This window comes from Tachypleus tridentatus, chromosome 13 (genome assembly GCF_004210375.1).
Source record: "Tachypleus tridentatus isolate NWPU-2018 chromosome 13, ASM421037v1, whole genome shotgun sequence".
Classification (NCBI taxonomy): domain Eukaryota; kingdom Metazoa; phylum Arthropoda; class Merostomata; order Xiphosura; family Limulidae; genus Tachypleus; species Tachypleus tridentatus.
Genome location: NC_134837.1, coordinates 245509456 through 245530489, shown reverse-complemented (window position 1 = coordinate 245530489; position 21034 = coordinate 245509456). Strand labels below are relative to the sequence as shown.

The 21034-nt window shown below is 31.6% G+C and overlaps 2 protein-coding genes across 5 annotated transcripts in view; both read left to right on the top strand.

The window, feature by feature from the left end:
• LOC143240520 (uncharacterized) overlaps positions 1-15169 on the top strand; it is a 33833-nt gene extending 18664 nt beyond the window's left edge. For 3 of the 4 annotated variants that reach the window (XM_076483076.1, XM_076483073.1, XM_076483074.1), the window contains exons 7-9: positions 4307-4372; positions 8474-8692; positions 9150-15169. The gene's annotated coding sequence lies outside the window, so the exon portion shown is untranslated. Of the gene's footprint in view, positions 1-4306; positions 4373-5874; positions 7425-8473; positions 8693-9149 lie in introns of all 4 variants that reach the window. The other variant, XM_076483075.1, reaches the window with a different exon arrangement.
• LOC143236497 (uncharacterized) lies at positions 952-12912 on the top strand. The gene is made up of 5 exons (XM_076474793.1): positions 952-963; positions 4307-4372; positions 8474-8692; positions 12281-12394; positions 12907-12912. The coding sequence occupies exons 1-5, from the start codon at positions 952-954 to the stop codon at positions 12910-12912; spliced, it is 417 nt and encodes a 138-aa protein (XP_076330908.1).
• Positions 15170-21034: the final 5865 nt, after the last annotated feature.

Genomic DNA, 21034 nt, shown 5'->3' with positions numbered 1-21034 from the left:
AACAATTTTCACAAGTAAGTAAGGGGTGTTGTAGTGTTGTATGACCAGTCAGTTAGTAAAGTTCAGAAAATAGTATAATATTGTTATGAAAAACAGATGTTTATTATTAAATAAACTAATTAATCATATAAATAACTGCCTGTAATTTTCATATGATGAATGTGATAAAATTCTTGTGACAGTGTGTAATAGATAATGCATAATTTAGTGAAGACAAATTGACCCCAATCCTAGAAAAATGATGACTGTATAGTATTTACTATTTAAGAAGTAACATTTTGATGGTACTAAATCTCTTTGAAGAGGTTAAAATGATTCAAAAGGTGGGAATAAGTCTTATAAGCAATATTAAAAACATGCCAATACCAAAAAAAAAAACCTTTAACTTCCTATGATTGAGAAATTTTCAAGTTCTGCAGTGGGACAGTGGTAAGGCTATAAATTTACAATGCAAAAATCAGGGATTAATTCTCCTTGAATGGACAGCCCAATGTAGCTTTTCAAAAGGAAAAAAAATATTCACATCTGTGTTTAAGAATTTTTTAAAATTTATCAGCAACAGGAAAACTTGAAAAATAATTCACATTTTTACAAATACAAAAAAATCACTAACTTATAAACAAGTTGTTGATATGGTCAAAAATTTAGAAGGAACATTTTGAAATTATTAAGTTTTCATTTTACAGTGCAGCCTAAAACATAGTAGAAATGCATGTACATTCTGAGAAATAGGTAAATCAAATAATGTTACTGTAATATTCCATCTTTAACTAGTACCTCACAACCAGACTAATTTTCTTTTTACTGTGCTGTTTATTTAGCTATGCCATGTCAAATAAAGAGGAATTCTAAATGTTTAAACCTGTTAACAACTTAACAGTGTAAATATATCGTTTTACAAGTTTTTATCACGTACAATGTAAACATTTTGTCATGTTTCACAAAGTGTACATGGATCATCAGGTGAGAAAAAAGAACTGAAGCTAACAGTTAAGTGAAAAATACTCTATTTGCTTTGTAGATTATGGATATGTGATTTTCTTAAGTTAAATCCTTTTACCCTTTTTATTTTCTTGTATCTCTACCAACAATGCCAAGTGAACCAGATGAAGTACAGTAAAAAGTTGTCTAAAATTTAAAACACAAAAGTTTCTTTTTTTAATTTTATAGAGTTTTGTTATTCCACGTACAACAAATTCTGATAGACATAGTTATTCAGTAATCAACAGTTTCCTTGGATGAATAAAGAAAGAATAATGGATATTTATCTCTGACTTCTCTTATTAAAACAATCTTTCTTCAAGTCATGGCTTGGGCATTTTGATGGCTTTTGATTATAACATTTATAAGGTAATGCATTTGGAATATCATAATTTGAACTAAGAGTATCATTTTGACAAAATAACTTTAACACTGTTAATGAAGAAAAGATCTTAGTATTCTGGTAGGGCACATAAGATTTTAGGTTGTATTTATACAAGTATCAGATACAAGTCTTAAGAGGTTATAATATCATTGGTGAGATCACACTTGAAGTATTGTGCTCAGTCTTGAGCTCCTAACCTCAGAAAGGACATTACACTGTTAGAGAGGATTCAGAGAAAGGATAGTAAGATGTCACCTGGGATGGAAATATTATCATATGAAGATTGTTTAAGATTTCTAAACATGTTTTCTCTTGAAAAATGAATATATAGAGGAGATTTGAGTTGTATAAGATTGTTGAGGGCAACATCCTTTTCAATATTTAAGAGTGAAAATGGTAAGACTAGGGAATACAGTGTATTTAGTTTAGTGGATATGACAAGCTATATGGACCAAAATGGCATTTGTTATCCTTTAATATTGTATTGTTTTTTTTTTAAGGAGGGAATCATTTTCAGTCCATAGAAAAAGTGAAAAAATTAACATTGATACTCACAAAAAATACTTGTAGATTAAAATAATTGGTAACTTAAAATTATATAACCCAAGATCAACTTTTTTTATTTTTCAAAGTTTTTTATGTTCATTAAGTAGAAGTTTAAAATCACTGCATATTGTGACGACTTAGATGAATTCAAGATATGTCACTTGTCCACATATGCACAGAAATACCAGAGAAACAACTTTCACATAAGATAGTTTTTGCATGTAGTGCTGAGTATGTAATATGTAAAAATTGTGGTAATTTATACATTAGACAAACAAGATGCCAACTCATGGAGTGAAAAATGGATGATTTAAATAATGTTAAACTGCAAAATCAAGATACACTTCAGGCAGCATTTTACTCAAAACTACCATAAAGTTAAGTAATATTTGATTTTAGAGCTAACACATACTCCAATAGACTTTTGAAAAAGAATGATATAAAAAAGCGGTTTTTAAAATTTGAACTTGTTTTTTTCTAATTTTTATGATCCACCAAAGAACACTTATTCAAAACATCATCCCCGGGAAATAAATATATAAAAAAGACTTTGCTAGTACTTAACTCATTGTTCTGTTTTTATTTTACTAGTCATAACATGAATTCAATCTTCAACAGTTACATCAGTTATTTCCTTAACTTGTATCAGTCTGTTAGTGTTGATAATTTAAGAAAATTATGTATGATAATCAGTGAGTGTATATGATGGCTAAAACTAAAGAGAATTTAATCCTAATTGGTATCTTACCTCAACAGTAAATTAAAGATTTTTAGAAACACTTTTTTTCTGAAATAGTGTCATTTAAATATTTAGAAATACCAGCAATTATTTACCAACTAAAAAAAAATTTCAGTAGGTAGTAGTATAACAGGTGAAATAACTGCAACTTTTACCCTTTCGTGACTTACAGAATAATTTAACTTCCAAATAATTCTTATAAATTTAGTTGCTGGGGTTTTCTGCATATAATTATGTCACCTTTTTTAAACTGGATGCACAAAGTTTGTAGAAATACTTATGTAAATGTTACATACTGCAATGACCCTGTATCAACACTTTGTGATGGGGCAAGCCCATTTCAGTTAATGCAAATAATTGTACAACGTGGTTTGAGTTAGAGGGTTCTCCTCTATTATACACGTTATGTGGAATAGTAATTGACATAGGTAATCTAAGAATTGTGGGAAGTCACAATAGGAGCCAGATCTACTTTTAAAAATATATTGATGTTGCTTTTATTTGTCTTTTGGAAATGTTTTTGGAAAATATGTTTCCAGCCCCATTTTGTTTTGAACATAAATAAAGACTGACCAGCATAGTTAAAATCATAATTACTCATAGTTACAAACAATAAACACTGGATATAATTACATATTTTTACATCCAAATATAGTAGTGCTTCATAATTGTTAATTGTTCCATCATTTGTGTAAAAGTCCAAATGAACTTTTATTCATGAGAAAATAAACTTAAATCAAGAAGTAGATACACATTTTGCCATATGTGGTTTAATAATTATTAAAAAACACTAAACCTTATACAAACATTTGTAATTCAAACTTGTAAGCATGTATGGTAAATGTTAGTTTTCCTAGAATGCCCTCATGAATTTTTGATTCATTATGATAAATTTCAGTTACAGTATATGTTTTGGTTATTCTCAAGACATTACTTATTTGGAGGAAAAATTAATCATCATTTTTATTATCACAATAAGCTTTATTATACCATAAAGCTAAATAATAGTATTTTTAAAAAATAACCAAGGCAAAGTAAATTAAAGTTGAACTGCTAGGAACTCCATTCATGTGAAGTTCAGAAATGAAAGATAATTTAAGATGCTCTGTTTAAGTTTTCTTACATATGTTACATAATTTATATACAATTTTTATCAGATTGTACACTTAAATACACAAAATAATCATTATTCAAAATGTATTATGAAAAAGATCTTTGGAGGGATGTAGGAGGGATGTTGAATTATTGAAAAGGGTTCAGAGAGGTACTACTTATGATGGAAATACAAGGATAACTTAATTTCTGAGATTGTTTTCCTTTGAAAAAGAAAAAGCTGAGGGGAATTTGATTGAGGTGTATAAGATTGTTAAAAAGATTAATATGTGTCTATACGTTATCTGTTTTCATACTTAATGGTGGGAATGGTTAAGACAAGGGGATACAATATAGGTTTTGGCAGGTAAGAAGTCACCTTCAGCTAAGAGAGTTTTATTTTTCTAACAAGGTAGTTGTTTTTCAGGTATAGTGAAAGCAGTAAATAAGGGAAAACTTTAAACATTTGAATAAGGGTTCACTGAGCTTTATTATTATTATTAAATGTAATATGGGTCACCTGTTGCCTTAAATATTGTGAAATGTTATTTTTCTTGACTTAGGACTCTCAAGGTCAAACTCCCATACACTATGCAGTACGAAATCAAAAAGGAATTGAAATATTAAAGGTAAGTAAGTACATGGAATCTTTAGAACACACAAAGTACTATTACTTCTACTATCTATTTGCAGTTTGGTGTAAAATATATACTTATTATTATGGCCAAAGAGTGTAATTTGCAAAGAATCATTAATATATTTTTCACAGCTTATGTCACCTTCATGTTTCTCCTGTGTGTGTGTGTGTGCATGCGTGCATGTGTGCTCACTCGCTGCTGGTCAAAATCTTATTGCAAAATGAACATAAAGAAAAAATATGCATTTCAAGTGGTGAAGATGGCTTCACAAAGATTATGCACTGTTTGGAATTGACATCCATTTCTATAGACTTACCTTGCCATCCACTCCCAGACATTTTCAATGGGGTTCAGTTCAGGTGAACATGCTGAATGGTCCAAAAGAATAACATTTGCCATGAAAAAGTCCTTTGTCCTGCAGGCATTGTGGATTGCAGCATTGTCCTGCTGAAAGATCCAGTCATTTCCACACAAGCGAGGACCTTCAGTCAATAAGGATGCTCTCTCCAACATGCCAATGTAGCCAGCTGCTGTTTGACACCCCTGTATAACCTGAAGCTCCATTGTTCCATGGAAGGAGAAAGCATCCTAGATCATGATGGAACCTCCTCCACTGTGTCGTGTAGAAAATGTCTCCTGTGAGATATCCTTATCGTGCCAGTAACATTGGAAGCCATCTGGACCATCCAGGTTAAATTTTTTCTCATCAGAGAACAAAACCTTCATCCACTTTTCTATGTCCTATGTTTGATGCCTCTCAGCAAAGTTTAACCAAGCTGTTTCAAGGTGTGGAAGCAGGCATGGCCTTTGAAGACATTCACAGTTTTTAAAGCCTTTCTCTCATAGATGCTGTCTTATTGTTCTTGAGATGCATTCTGCATCCGTAAGGGCCTTAATCTGGTTCAACAATCGGCTGGTGTCTTGCCAAACAACCCGTCAGATCCTCCTCCAAAATGCTGGTGAAATTTTATTGGGCTGACCACTTGAAAGGTTTTTTATTTTTATTTTCCCTTTTCTTATTTTCATCTTCCAAAACTCTACTCAAATGAGTGGTTGAGTCTAACAATGCAAAATGCAGTGTGTGTGTGTGTGTGTGTGTGTGTGTGTATATATATAATGTTATGCCAAAAGCAAACAGTGCTTATGACTAAGTTTTTGTGGCTTAAAGTAGTGGGTCATGTCATGGGCTTTTAATTAATTATTTTCAAAATTTAATTAAACTTTATGTTTATGGTATACTGTGAAAACATAGCTAATAATTCATATTTTAAAAGTACAAGTTTTAAATTTATTAATTTTATAAAGCAATATTTTATAAATTTCTGAATTTCTCTTAGTATGAGAAATGTAATAATTTCTCTAGACATCCAATCTTCTCTATTTTATTCACCACCCCTATAAGTATGAAATTTGATGTAAATTACTTGCTCTCAGATTGCTCATTGCTCAGACAAACTATAACTTTTATAGGCTTCAATCTTGTTTGATTACAGTGCTACCAAATGGAATTACAGATCCTCTTGAGACATCCACCTTGCATATCCTGTCTATTAGGACTTTTTTAATAGCTCTTTCATGTTTAATTTTATAATACATGTAACCAATAGAATGCCAAGGTTTTCATCTATCAAATGACATATTAAACTGTTTTCTGAAAATGAAATTGTCAATCTCTGAGTTAGTACAAGTTTTTTATTGCATTGTTGAAGAGCCAGAAGAATTGATATTAGGGGAAATTGTCTGTTTTTATTCTATACTTGGTATATTATTTATTTGAGTAAAATTACTTAGTGCATAACTACCATTAGGATTAAGTGTCATTGACGGTTAACAAAAAAAACAGGTAAGTACTTTATTTCTTGCTTTTCATGTTTATCCTCTTTATTTATTTAAAAAAGTAACTAAAATGTAAAATTAAGGATTTTTTAGGAGAGTTAATGTTAGATCAGGCAAAAGAAACAATACTTTGAGAGGCATGTACAAGTAGTTTAAACTCAAGGTAGCTCATGGGTAATGCAATTCAATAGCATAATGTGAGTTTCACATTTTCCAAGCAATTTAGAACTTATAATGGCTTGAACAGTAATAGTTAGCTGTTCAAAGGGCAATGACAGAGCAGTAAAAGAACATTTAAGTATAAATAGATCTATACTGTTATCAATTTAAAGCTATTTTGTATAAATAAATGTAGTTTCATGTTATAATCTTATGTCACTTTTAGAAAGAAAAAGATGGTAGTCTAAATTCATTTCTTTTTGTGGTTACAATGTTGGCATAGAGATAGAGGAAATAAAGTATAAAGTTTTACTGAAGACAAGCATATAAAACATATTTAAGAAGTTTGAGATTACACAAATGATATTTGAGATTTTGGGATAAAGAATAATCTCTTCATGCTCAGACTAGTATTTATTGGTGTTAATGAAACACCAGACTTAATATATTCACAAAACATCTCTATTAAAAAGGTCTGAATTTCTGTGTATAAAAAACGTGTAATGTTTACTGAAAATGCACCAAATTTTGTGAAGATGTAATGCAACAAAAGCAGTGATGTAAAGACTTAACATATACAAATAAGTCTATGAACTTGTGTATTTTATATTTAGCCTGTCAAAAAATTTAACATCATCCTTCGTCTAATGATAGTTATTTTTGTAAGACGTCCTCAGTTTGTCCGGTACAGTTTGATTGTTTTGAAAGCTAAGCCAGCTGATGACCTTTGAATGCAATCATGACCAATTGCTGTAACTTCAAAGTATTTTTCACATTGTTGTGCATTTATAAAACACTACTTTATAAAACTCATTGTAATCTGACATATTTCTGACACTTCCTGCTGGTATATGAATGTATTCATAGTCACTTATTTCCTTTGCAGAGCATGTTCAATAGGCCATTTTAGTTTCTTCAAGGTTGTCTTAAAACTTTTGGCAGGTTGTTTTCAGGAAAGTTCCTCATAACTTACAAAAGTAAAGAAAATGTTCAAGAGGAGTTAAAAATAATTAATAAATTGGACAGAAGCTAAAAAAGTCCATATCTGGTAAGGAACTACTGAAGTAAAGTACAAATAGTACCACATGATAGGTGGTGATTATTATACGAGTGTAATAAATAGGGACCATAATCACTGTAGGGTAACATTTTATGTAGAGGTGTAGAAGAGATGGAATAAAGTTTTTTACTTGGAATCAGAAATCATTACCTGTAGGTTGTAAGGAAGTAAAACTTTCTAAACAATTTTCCTTCATCTTGGAATATTAGGTTTCCTGTGTTTAGAAGGTGTCAGTATTAACCTTTCCTTCTTAAATAAAATAAAAAATTAAAACATTTGAAAGAATATTTTTTGTACAACTCTAACCCATCTTGATATGGTACAAATATGTATTATAATTGAAACAGTACAGAATTCCACTTGTCTCTATTTACAACTGTTAAGTGAACTGTGTTCATGAAATGTACAGGGTGTTTGGAAAGTCACTGTGCACTTACATATTTATTAATAGACATGTTTTAGTATAGAATACAGGAGGTAAATATGAATGACAATTATAAACAATGTTGAAAGTGACCCCTGTTGGCATCAATACAGGCCTGGATCCTTCTTATTTTGTTTCTAAACACCACTATCAGTTGCTGGCTTGAAATAGACTGAATAAAATGTGATTACAAAACTGCACAGTGACTTTCTGAACACCCTGTATTTTCTATAGCCATTTATATTTAATTTTTTTGGTTTCTAATAATCCTAGCATTTTGATAAAGTTGAATATAGTATATTGTTTTAACTTTGAAGATCTTTGTTTATAAAGGTATGTTGATTTCAAAAAAAAAAGTTTACAATTCAAGATGTAAATAACTTAGACCAATTTTTTTGAACATTGAAAGAAATAACTAAATGCAATTTTAAGAATTTTTTCTTTTCAAAACAATGTTTGCTAGTAGTTTATTTCATGTTTAAATAATTATGTTGCAAGTACAGTTGGCATGTACCTTCCTACAAGTATCTACAATTAAAAAAAATTGAACAATAATAGGGTAATGTTCTTTCAACAAAGATTATTTTTAATAGTGCATTATATTTATGGTCAGCTGTTCAACAAACATTCTCCAGAATGTCCTAAAGAAGCTATCAACATCCAAGATGAAAATGGGCAATCAGCACTTCACTTGGCAGCAAAAGATAGCATGTCAAATAGTACAACACACTTGGAGCTAGTGAAAGTTCTAATAGCCAATGGAGCTATGACACAAGTGAAAGATAAAAATGACAAACTGCCTATGGATCTAGTTCCAGAAGATAACAGAGAGGTAAAAGAAATAATTTTATCTGAAGTGTATTAAAAGAACATGAAAGTAAAGGTGGTGATTTAGAAGACAAAAAACAGACATGCATTATTTAAATCAAATGTTTTATTAAAACATGACAAAGGGTCTGTGTGTACTCATTTTAATTGAGTTGTATCTGAAGAAAAATACAAGTCAAATGGAATAAGAAGGTAACTACATCATGTACTACTGTTATGTAGAAGAATCACATATACCTCCTCATCTGTATTTTAAATGTTATTGATATTTTAATTCAACTTTAACTTCTTTAATGCATTATCAATGAAGTTTGAAAGGTACATGTAGTCATTATAAAGCCTTGAATGAGTCGTGACAGATATGCATATAAATAAAAGTTTTTCTTTTCATCATGATCCTCTCATTTTGGTTATTTACTGTAAATAATCTAATTTTATATCTTTGTTTTCTCTCTATTCAGGTGGTCAGTGTGCTCCAAAGTATATGGACTGGAAATGGTTGGATAGTACAAAATAGTACTTTGAATGCCGAACATTCACACCAACTGTAACTGCTTGTATCATATGACACAATTTTGTGAATCTACAGTAGGCCATGAATTTCCATTAGTATGTTTGTAAACTTAAAAGAAACATTATATTCTGTTTGTTGGATCATGGTCTTGTAGTAATCCTGGTGTCTAAATTTTAGCCAGTTGTAATTATTGAATGTATTTGTTGACAAAAATATAAGATATACAAATTCATATGCAAAAACCAATAGGATAATATGATGAAAATAAAATCAATACGAAGAGAGTTTTTGGTAGAAGTAAACTCCATAATTTTCTGTATTTATTGTTCTTATTTACAATAAGCAGCAAATATACAACAAAATTTGATTAACTTCATTGTGCTGTTGATAATACAAGTTCTCTTTTCTGTGGTCAGTGGTTATAAGAGTGTGTAGTTGAAGCCATGTATAAAAAGCACTTAAGGATTTCCATATAGACAATGAATGTTTTGCTCATAGCATGTAGTCATGCATATTAGGGTAGAAAATGGTATCTTGTGCAAATGAGCATTGAATAAGTACCAGAATATAGGTTGAATTACCTAATGTCAGGTGTATATGAAGGAATTGAAAATTTAATAATATTTCAACTAAACAGAAGTGTAATATTTAACCCTTAAACAGCAGGAATGTTGTAGTTAGCTGCATCAGTTGATTATGGTTGCTGTTTAAGTAGTAACACAGGTTTAGACACAGTCAGTATATATATTGACTATGAACATACAATTATGCATAACAAAATGTACTTGTTGGTTAAAATTTTAGCACAAAAAACATTTTGGTGGGCTAACCCTACTTTATAAATTTGTATATGGGATGCTATAACAACTGCCAAAGTACTCAGACTCCTCCAAATAGGAATGTGATAGGAAGTGTTCAAGAGCTATAGAAATAACTTCTCATTGAAATACAGTGGACTTTTAAATGTAGATTTTGGTAACAATCATCATATTTACAATATAATAAATACAGATCAAGTGCACTGGAACTTAATACTGTGTAAATGAGACCATTAAATGTAACCACTGCAACTTTAATAATGGGTGCTTTGAGAAAATTTTGCATTGTCTTAGTTTTACTAAACATATCAAAGCTCTAATATAAGAAAGTTGGAGCAAATACAATCTAACTCCCAAAGGTATGAAAGGTCCTCTTTGGTCTATGATTTCACCCTTCTTCCCTAGGCAATTGGCATGAGAATTTTGTACTATCAAGATAAGATATCTCTATCTTCCTACCCAAACCTTACCAGTTTCAGTTAAGTAATGAAATAGTAAAACTTGCATTTCTGTTTTTCATAGTGTATTTAAAATTAAAACTGGGTACTAGCAGAATTTTATTTACATGTATGACAGTAAAAATTTATAGTAATTTTAGTTTTAAGAATTTTGTTTTGGTGAGTGCTTAGAGATAAAACTAGTGAACTGAACAATTGAAGACTGATAAAATTTAAAAAATCAACTAAGGAACAAAAGGTAAAAATTAAGAGTTAGAAAAATTAATTACTTTCAGTGTATCAATACGAGTTCTAACCATAAGAGGCTACTAAACTGTCTTATGTAAATTTGTGTATGACCAATAAGTTAAGTCAGTATTATCATCAAGTTTCAAAATTACTTATAACATTTGCAAAACAGGTCCAGTTGCTGCACTGAATCTTTGCATTAATTACAAATAATTAATCCACTTTAATATGAAAAAGACTGGGGCTAAGTACTATATTAAATTTTAGAAGCATATCAATTATTAGCTAAAGAATTACGATTTTGATATCTACATAAACTGTTCACTATTCTAATAAAGTTGTTTTGTTTTTGATGAGCAGAAAGTTCAATAAGATTCCACTCAAAAATCAAGTTCTCACCTCAGGTTCTATTAATGTTCCTATAAAACTGAAGCACTGCAATTTTAAAGATAATCTATCAATATTTAATGGTTGTTCAATGGAGTTGAAAACTTACAATGATACAACAGAACAGGATTAAGATTTGTTATATTTTGTAAATCATTAGACAAAGGTAGACTTCTTCAGATTTAGGTATTCCTGACAGTATTTCCCTACCACTTGAAAGTGACACCATACTCAGTTTCATCTATTTGTGACCTTCAGTTTCTTCATTTTACTATAAGCCTTGATGAAATTGCTGTTCTTCTACCATATTCTAAGATCTTGCTTAATGAGGTCCTGAGAGATACCTAGAGCAACAAACCTTTTCTTAACTTGTAAATCAGACAGGATAGTTATGCACTTCTTGTTGCAGGATTGTTATCATTGATTATTTTATATCTTCATGGACATTGTGTTAAAAAAAAAAAATTATAGTTCCATTTATGTTTTGATGAAGTACAGTTGGCTTGAGAGACTCATGGTTGCTGCCTAAACAATGGATTAATTTTCTTGTATGTTACTAGCTTCTTTAACAGCTTGAACTCGTACCATGATGTACTGAAAGATATACAATGCCTTCATAGTCAGCCAAATCATGAATAACTGAGAGTATGTGAGTAATATACTGGAATTGGAAAGGAAACAAATGGATCTTAAGGAAATGTATCTGCTATCCACCTACATCTGCAGTATGTACAGATGCAAGAACACCTGCTCAGGTTCTTTTCCCAGAAAAAAGCAGTGCAAGTTGTAGCAGCTGTCTCTTGCTATCCTGGGGGTAAAAATAAGCTGGTTGTCCTCAAACCATTCTTATTCCAAAGAAACAGGCTTCTTTTAAATTACATTCTTATACACTCCTTTGTTGATTGATTTCCATGAAACTGAAAATCTCTGACACAACCAAATGCTTGGTCCATGTGGTAGTTCCAATAACACAAAACACTTTTGGGACTGACTTTTTCATGGATATAATGCCTGCAAGCTAAATTTAGATCTTTCTTGAATTTTATCTCCAATTAGATGCACATACAAGTTCTAAGTCCCATGTTGCTGGCGATCACATCAAAGGACAGGAGCTACTCGTTTAGCATGGTTCAATTTTTGAATTATCTCGAATACTACAGTCACTTATGCTTCTTTGGTACTATTAGGTGACTTTGGGATATCCAAGAGCTTTCTTACTCCCTACCCCTGAACAGAATTACACTTCAGTTTCTGACTCCTCTATGAACAAAGCTGGCATCACATTACCATTCCAGAATATTGTGAGTGGGATGTTTTTGATGATGGTCTTCCAATGCTGTTGCAATGACTTTCTGATAAATTTCTATTAAGAGTAATTTTCATGAGACTGTGCAATAACCACTAAGTTATAGATGGCTTTTGTATTACTGATTTTAGTTAAACCCAGTTTAGTGAATGACCTGTTAAAATGCATCAAACCTTCAAACATAACCCACTCTGATCTTTTTGTGAGGAGGGCAGGGTAGCAAACAGTGTTCTTATCACTGGTATTGGCAAGTTCACTTTCTGCACTGCTACTGACTATCATTGAATGCACAGACTTTCTGTATGAGCTAATAGAAAATCCCTGTCCTCAGCCCTTTATGTCATGGTCAAAGCATTGACATGCAACATGTTGGATAACACGATTAGAATATTGATAATGCCATTTTGTTTTATCTAACTCTTAAGAGGCAATCACAACCTCAAGAAAGAGTGAAGGTCTTTGATATTGTTTATGATGTAGTACTCTTTTCTTTTTTTTTTTTTCCAGAAGTGAATGACTTCTGTTGCCATAGTATTCTGGAGTTTAAATGAAAAATGAACGATCCAGTACTTGTTAGTTCATTAAAAGTTTGCATCTGATTATGGAAATTAACATCCTTCTCATCTACTATACATCAAATTTTTTGGGAACATATCTGGTCACACTCACCATTTTGACCTGAAAATGAAGAATTATGTATTTTATATACTTAACATGAAGGATACTATTAAAAAATGTTAGCAATAGGCCATCTGAGGCATAACTATATGATAGCCCAAGAAAATGGGTTTCTGAAAAACCTGTAAATATTTGTGGATTAGAATGAGGTTTTTGCATTTCAGCTTTACATCAAAAGTAAAACATGTAGAGGGCAAAATCCAAGAAAACTGAAATTTGAACTATATATACACTTGCCCCTTAATGTTTGTTTTGCTGAAAATAGTCACATTATTGTAAATATGATAGTTAAAAGTAATAAACATAATACTACTCATTTATCACTGTGTTAGCTACATATGTATACATGTATATATTTTAAGTACAATGTGTCATTTAAGTTTAATGTTTAAAAATAAGTTGTTTTTTTTACATCAGAATATAGATTAGCAGGTTTTAGTTTAAATACTTCCATTAATTAAAAGAAACAACTATTAATGAAACTCAATCTAGTCTATACTTTGGAAAAATTTCATCATCTAAAAGTATTGCATTTTCTTTCATATGTATATGTCTATCTAAAATTATGTTTCCCCCCCCATTTTGGTGTTTTAATAGTAACCACACTCTGTTAAGATGGTCACACTTATGCATATTAAGGTTTTAACAAACCTCTGTTTTATTCTGTTTAAAAAACATAATTTCTTCATTTTAAAGAGTTCATGAAACCAAATTGTATTTCTTTGTGCGAGTTTATTATGACATTAAGAAAGTTGTGTATTAATTCAAGATATTTTCCTAACTGACTGTTGGATATAGTAGAATGAGGATCTGCTAATTCTGATCCTGAAATTTCAGAGCTCTTTGTACAATCTTAACTTTTGAGAGGGCTTTTAAATATTATATTGTAAAATAACATGCTTAAGGAGCAACGTTTTTAAAGCTTTTCATCCATTTTATGGATCAGTTAACACTTTCTTGCAGACTCTCACTGGTTGGAGAACCACTGATATTTATAGTACTAGTTACAGTATATTTTAGCCTTGTAAAATGAGCTCTAAGGTATGTTATCTTTCTGTACCAAAGTAACCAAGCTTCTTCATGATGTTACAGAAAGATAATGTCTAACATTTTTGTGATAGTGTTGGCATTTCTTTAATTCTGAATTTATTCATAAAGGTTAAGTAACAATAAGCTATACCATTTTAAATTTGAGTGTTCTAAAAATATTACTGATTGGTGCTAAGATACAGCAGTACTAAGGTAACAAATATCATATGATGTAGGGCTCTAGTCTAGACCATGTAGCAACTACACCTGCAAACATTAAAAAGTGGTACTAAATAACAAATTGCCATATAAATAAATGTTTATAGCATAACTTAAAGAATCTGTCAAAATATACTTGTTCTATTGTAATATTATTTCAATATTTACTACAAGGTTTAGTTTTAGTAGATCTTTCATTAATGTTGTTGTTACACATGGTTCCACACTATTATATTGATAATGTAATAATGCTGAGCTGTATTAGTGCTATATTAAATCATGACCTGGTTGTCATGTCAGGTGTAATCAAATGCAAGGATTTAACAACTTTATAGAAATTTGTTTTTAATACATGATTATTATAGTAAGTGTTTGACATCCCATACTCTCAAGTTTTAAAATACCAATAAATTTCAAGCTTTTAAATATTAGCTCTAACAATGGAGTATAAAAGTTCAACTTTATTACTTGATAAAATTAATTTCTCTGAGAGTAATTAGTGTCTTAGATTATTCCAACTATCTAGCCATTATAATTGCATTTAAATTGGGTAATGTGAAAATAATCAACTAATCAGAAACAATTTTGATTATTAGTATTATGAGCTTTGTTATTTTCATTTAAGTTTTCTCAACTTATTCAAAGTATTACAGCTCATGAAAGTAATTGACTAATTAAGATTAGGGATTCCAATTACTATTTTGATTATTATAGCAATCCACAGAATCTGGTTATGTTTGACAAAGAATACCAAAACAGTGTTTAGCTTAATATTTTTATCAATGCATGAGAATAATCATTAAGCAACTTGTTCTTTATTTTAATAAAAGTTTTAATAACCAAACCAGCTGTCGTGAGATACATTTTTACTTTAACTGGGTTTTGCATCATCAGGCACTGCTGATTGCTTAACTATTCATTTTTTAGTTTATATGTGCAGTTAATGTAAATGCAACTATAGAAATATTTGTGCACATATATTTTTCTTTAGTATAATAATGTAATCTCTATAAAATGAAATAAGCCTTCAAAAGAGACTTGCCTAATTTAAACAGTAACATAGCTGTGTTCACTGAGAAAAACAAGATGAGGATGTATGAGTTGTAATGTACCCTCTCAGTAATACTTTTCTAAGTTTTTAATACTTCAACATTTTTGCTGCTGTTTTGTTATTGTGACAACTTCAAGTGAAAGTCTAAAGGAGTTACTGTTTAAACAAAAACTACATTTTAACAAATTACTTGTAAGTGTATGATTTAGGTTTTTTTTTTTTCCTTGTTAATAAAATGCCTCAACCCCACACATTCATATAATTATAAACAAGTGCTGGACAGTATAGTAATACCTAGGTTACCATTCAGGTAAAAGAAGAATACACACTAACCTTATGAACTTCATGGAAGTCAAGAGGAAGCTGAAGAGAGACAGAAAATAAACTTTAAAGAATATAGGGGGATTTACCTACATGTTGACATGCAGACTATTCTGCAAATGGTACCATGATGCTAAAGATGTTACCAGTGCTGGAACATGACATAGAAGTAACCACATATACTAAACTGAGACCTCCTGAACATTACTAGTCTTTAATCTTTAGTTCGCAAGATATAAAATCAGCAGAATTTGACTTTTAAATCTTTCAACCAATTTTCAAAGGATGCAGGTGCAGGCAAAGCTCAATACTCCCCTTTGAAATTATGAATAATATTGGTGCTAAATTGTATTTTGCAAGTTGGCTATTCTATGTTATAGTTTTCAATTGTAATATTCATGTTTAAAATATCATGATTGAAATGCTTAATTACTGTGGGTGGTGGGCAGTATAAATAGTTCAGAGCTTTGAGTGAAACCAAGACTGCAACAAATTATTTTATGAATTAACTTAACTTTTCCTGCCATTGGTGATACTTTTTCTTTTAAAGAATAAAGCTAGAATAATTAGTCTCATTTTGAAGCACTTAAAAATCTAATTATCCCTGAAAAAACTAACTTTTAAAGCAAAATAACTGATCTTGAATTTGATCTTTAACCTTGAATAAAAACTGAACCATCTTTTATTTGCAAAAGTCTGTAATGAACACCACTAAAGTCAAAGTTCAACATTATACATAAATTCAATACAGTTAATAAAAAATCATTTAAGGATCAGGTTTAAAAGACTTTGCTTTTACAGCAATAAACTGCTTTCTTCTTGCTGATGAAGTCATGTTATTAATACACATGGAAATGGGTGCAGAAACTTTTAATAAAATCACGTTTAGTTTCATGGTTTTAAACTCATATTAACCTATATGAGCCTGCGTGAAATCCATTGAACTTATACTTTTCAAATAATTTCAAAGTTCCTCCAACTGAGTTATCTCCACACTGCTAACAGAAGCAGTGCAGTTAGGAGGATTGCATTTCACCATTGTAAGACAGGCTCAAACATGCATAAGAGGGTTCTTACCATTGTTATCTTGATCAAGCTTTGCTCTTGTAACTTTAAGCTTAGCATTCTGGTGAATGGTACAGAGGTAAACAGCATGAATTCCTGAAGCCTCAATGATACATTGCTTCAGACAGAACTCTGCATATTTAGGAAAGCCTCTTTACTAGTGTATAACTTTCTTTAAAACATTGATGACTTTAAATTACAATAAGATGATTCCTTTCATCATCATAAACTATGCTGACACTGTCCTCTACTGGCTAATTAACATACTTGCATCTGTGGAGAGATAGGGTTTAGTTCAGTAGATCTTCATATGTTTGAATATCGATCTGTAAAAGACACCTTCACTCTTGAAAATTTTTTCCAGTGTTGTGAACCTTGTGCTAATTTTCTGTTCTATAGCTATATTTCTTCCATTCCAACTCTTAGGTACCACTTCTTTTAATCTATGTATTGAAGTTTTTGTTCAGTTGGTCCATTATTTCAATATATTTTTACTGGCTGAATTTGTTCATTTCTCTGCATTAATACATTTTCTTTGGGTACAAATGTTTCAAAGTTTTCTCTAATGTTTCTGTAATTTAACGCATTATGGATCATCTGTCTTTCCTTTGATGGAGGATCTCTTACGTATGATAAGGCAACATTCAAAGGGAAGTTAAATTTTAATTATAACTTTCCCTAGCAGATGTGCTTGGGGATACCATATTTCCCTCACTTTCAAATGCACTATTGCAGTGGTTCCCAAACTTTTTCAGCTTGTTACCCAATTTAACATGCCACATTAAGCATGTTACCCCTTTCACAAAATGTTTTCAACATTGATATATATGGCTAAATTAAACTAGATATATTGCACTTTATTTATTTACAATTTATTTATATAATTTATTTACACTCAATTACACTTTTAATTGTTGTATTTGATCATTGTGCATTTCTAATGAATATTGCCAAAGATGTCAAGAACATCAGTGGGATGGATGGAGTTGCATACTTGAAGCTAGTTTAGGAATTCTTGGCTTTGTGGTTGAAAGTGCCAGCCTGGCATCGTTTGCAACATTCAAGCGAGTCCTCTTTTTTGTTTTCATCCCCAGCAAGGTTGAGAACCTCTTCTCGCACAGATACGTTGTTGAGAATGATACCAACAACTTCAAGGCTCTCTTGGACAGAGTTGGCGAGTTAGCTAGTTGTGAAATCCAAAAGGAATCTGCATTTTGGTTTTGGAATTTGACTTTCAAGGCTTCATTTGCTCGCATTGTGATCCACTCCTCCTTTGCAGGGAAATCATCATCATGAATGGCCTCATCAGGTACAGAAAAGGGATGAATGATCCACTGAAGACTGGCTGTTTTTAGGTCACTCTCTGGAAAGTAGTGCTGTATGCTTGTTTCAAGCCCCTTCAAATGGTTGCTCATCTCTTTGTTGATGGTCTGTAAAAGTGATCCAGTATCATAACTATTCTCCTCAACAAACTGGTCTAGGGTGGGAAACTGAGCAATCACTCCTTTCTCCAAGCGTCGAATCCAGAGTCTCAGTTTTCCCAGAAATGCAGTCACAGTGTGATGGGCATCAATGACAGTCGTGTTTTGGCCCTGGAGTTGCAGATTATCACTGTTCAGCTCCGCAAATATGTCAGCCAAGTAACAAAGTCAAGCAAGCCACTCCTTATCAGTGAACTTGGTAGCAAAAGGAGATTCTTCTTGTTTCAGAAATTCCTGAAGAGCTGTTCAGAGCTCAATGACTCGACGTACAACCTTGCCTCGTGACAACCAGCGAACATCGGTGTGGTAGAGCAGAACTTGATACTGCTCTCCCATTTCCTTGCACAGCTCCATGAATATGCGCGAATTCACATCCCTGGACTTGATGAAATTGACGATTTTCAACACATCTTCAAACACTAATTTCAGATTACCAGGCAGGCTTTTTGATCCAAGAGAGTACCGATGAGTGATGCAATGATCTACAGAAATTTCTGGATTCACAGCTTGTATGAGGCCCCGTAATCCACGATTACGACCCATCATCGATGGAGACCTAGATTAAAAAAGAAAAACTATTATAGATTGCGGCAGTTAGTCATTCTTACCTATCTTTTGCGTTATAATTATATGGTTTTAATTTAATTTAATTTAGTACTTTAGTATTTCAGTACGACAGGCACGATACTTTTTTGTGAATTATGTATAAAATATTAGCTACACTACAGCTACTTGTACAATAAATAAAACTATATGACAATATGCCATGTAATTCATTGTATTTATACTAATCTAGACTTTATATAAACATCTCTCCCTACCTGTTGAACGCTGTTCCAATCCAATCCATTCGTGGTAAAGAAACTGTTGATGATATTGAAGATATCTTCTCCCTTCGTGGTTGTCAGCAGATCTTCGCATAATAGGAACTCTTCTTTGATCTTGTCCTGGTGGACGTAACGAACGAGCCCAAGGAGAACAGCACAACTGGCTACGTCACACGATTCATCAAATTGCAAGGAGAATTTGCTATATGAGCTTTTCTTGATCTCTGTTGTAACTTGGGACAGAATATCTGATGCCATGTCATCGACTTGTCGGGCGGATTGTGTTGTTTGATAGAGATATGACACTCAGTTTCTTCGCTGATCCTCCCACATACCTTGCTTACCATCTCGTATGCACAAGGCATAATCAGATTCTCTGCAATGGTGTGGCATTTTTGTTGTTCGCAACTTTATATGCAACAAAGTAAGATGCTTCGACCGCAGCTTGAAGCTTTGGGCTTGAATTCCAGATGAACCGAACTGGATATTCTTCAGTGCTACAGCCCAGTGCTGAAAATAAGCCTGATCCTCATTTTGAAGATTTGGATGGCACTTCTGGAAGTGAGCTGAGAGTTTTGATGGCTTGAGGCTTTCATTTGTCAACACTTTGTGACATACTACACATTGTGGCTGATCCTCTCCACCAGAAGGTAAATTCACAAAGCCATAGCGAAGAAAGGCGTCAGAGTAGGTGCACTTTTTAGACATTTTATTGTTTAATCTGCAGAAAAAGAAAAACTGCATAAAAAAGTGTGAACAATGTGAACTTATTTATTTTTTCATGGCATTCTAGATAGCATTAAAGGAGCTTATTCAGCATAGGAATGATGTAATAGTAGGTAAATACTAACTATACTGCACAGGGCAGTACACATACATACCAGGTTTTGTCTACCTCGGCTGATGCTCACATAGAAACTGACAGTGTGAAATAAAGGCAACCTCAGGCAGTGAGTGACACATACTGGACACGTCGATGAGTCATCAGGGTTACTGAGTGACTTGTGTTCTGAAGCATACTTGTCAAAATACTTTTAGGTTACCACACACTTAGATACATATTTTTTCTTTTCTACTACTGTATATTAGTTTTTGATGTTTATTGTTATTTGGTTTAACTTTTATTACATACTTAAAATAGGTTTAATTTACAACTTTACATACTAAGACTAAGTTAACATTAATCCTAATACCAACTACCTCAATGTTTTCTTGATTTTCAGAGTTAACTTTTTTTCTGTCACCCCTCCATTACCCCCGATAAATTGTTAAATTACCCCAAGGGGGTAATTTACTCCCAGTTTGGGAACCACTGCACTATTGGATTGACATTTCTGGAGACAAAGCTTTGCAAGCAATGCAGTGAAGAGCTAGAAGCATTGCTGCATATAGTCTTTGAGCTACTGTTAAATGGAGTTCAGGTATTTTCTTAATTAGTGTCTCAGCACACTTAGTTTCAGTAATATAATTCTCTTCACAATTTTCAAGAATAGAAAATGAATGCATATTGTTAAATATTACATTGTATAGATACTGTAAAATTCATGCAAATAAAATTGGTTAACTTCATATGAATGAAAAACTAATTTACAATATAAAGATAAATATAACCTGTAAAAAGATGTAATTTTTGTAAAATAAACCATTTTGTCAGGATAACTAACTTAAAAAATAATGTACAAAAGAAGTTGACAATTTCCTAAAATTGAAATTTGTAATAATAAAAATAACAAAATACGAGTTCTCCATCAGCCAATGGAATTAAACACAGTACTATTAATTACCGATATCCGTTATTATTGACTAGCCATTTACAACAACTCTTCGATATGTTCTACTTCACTTAAACTATTTGCAAAGAGGTTGAAGATGGTTTGGCTTTATTCATGATGAAAAGGTGAAGTATTTTATATTCAACATTACAGGCTTTCATATAAAATGGAAAAACCATTATTTTAGCTTTA

Excerpts from the sequence above, each read along its gene's own strand:
- LOC143236497 (XM_076474793.1), top strand. Across the intron at positions 4,373-8,473 it reads AAGGAATTGAAATATTAAAG|CTGTTCAACAAACATTCTCC; the intron begins GTAAGTAAGTAC and ends ATTTATGGTCAG. Across the intron at positions 8,693-12,280 it reads TTCCAGAAGATAACAGAGAG|GTGACTTTGGGATATCCAAG; the intron begins GTAAAAGAAATA and ends TGGTACTATTAG.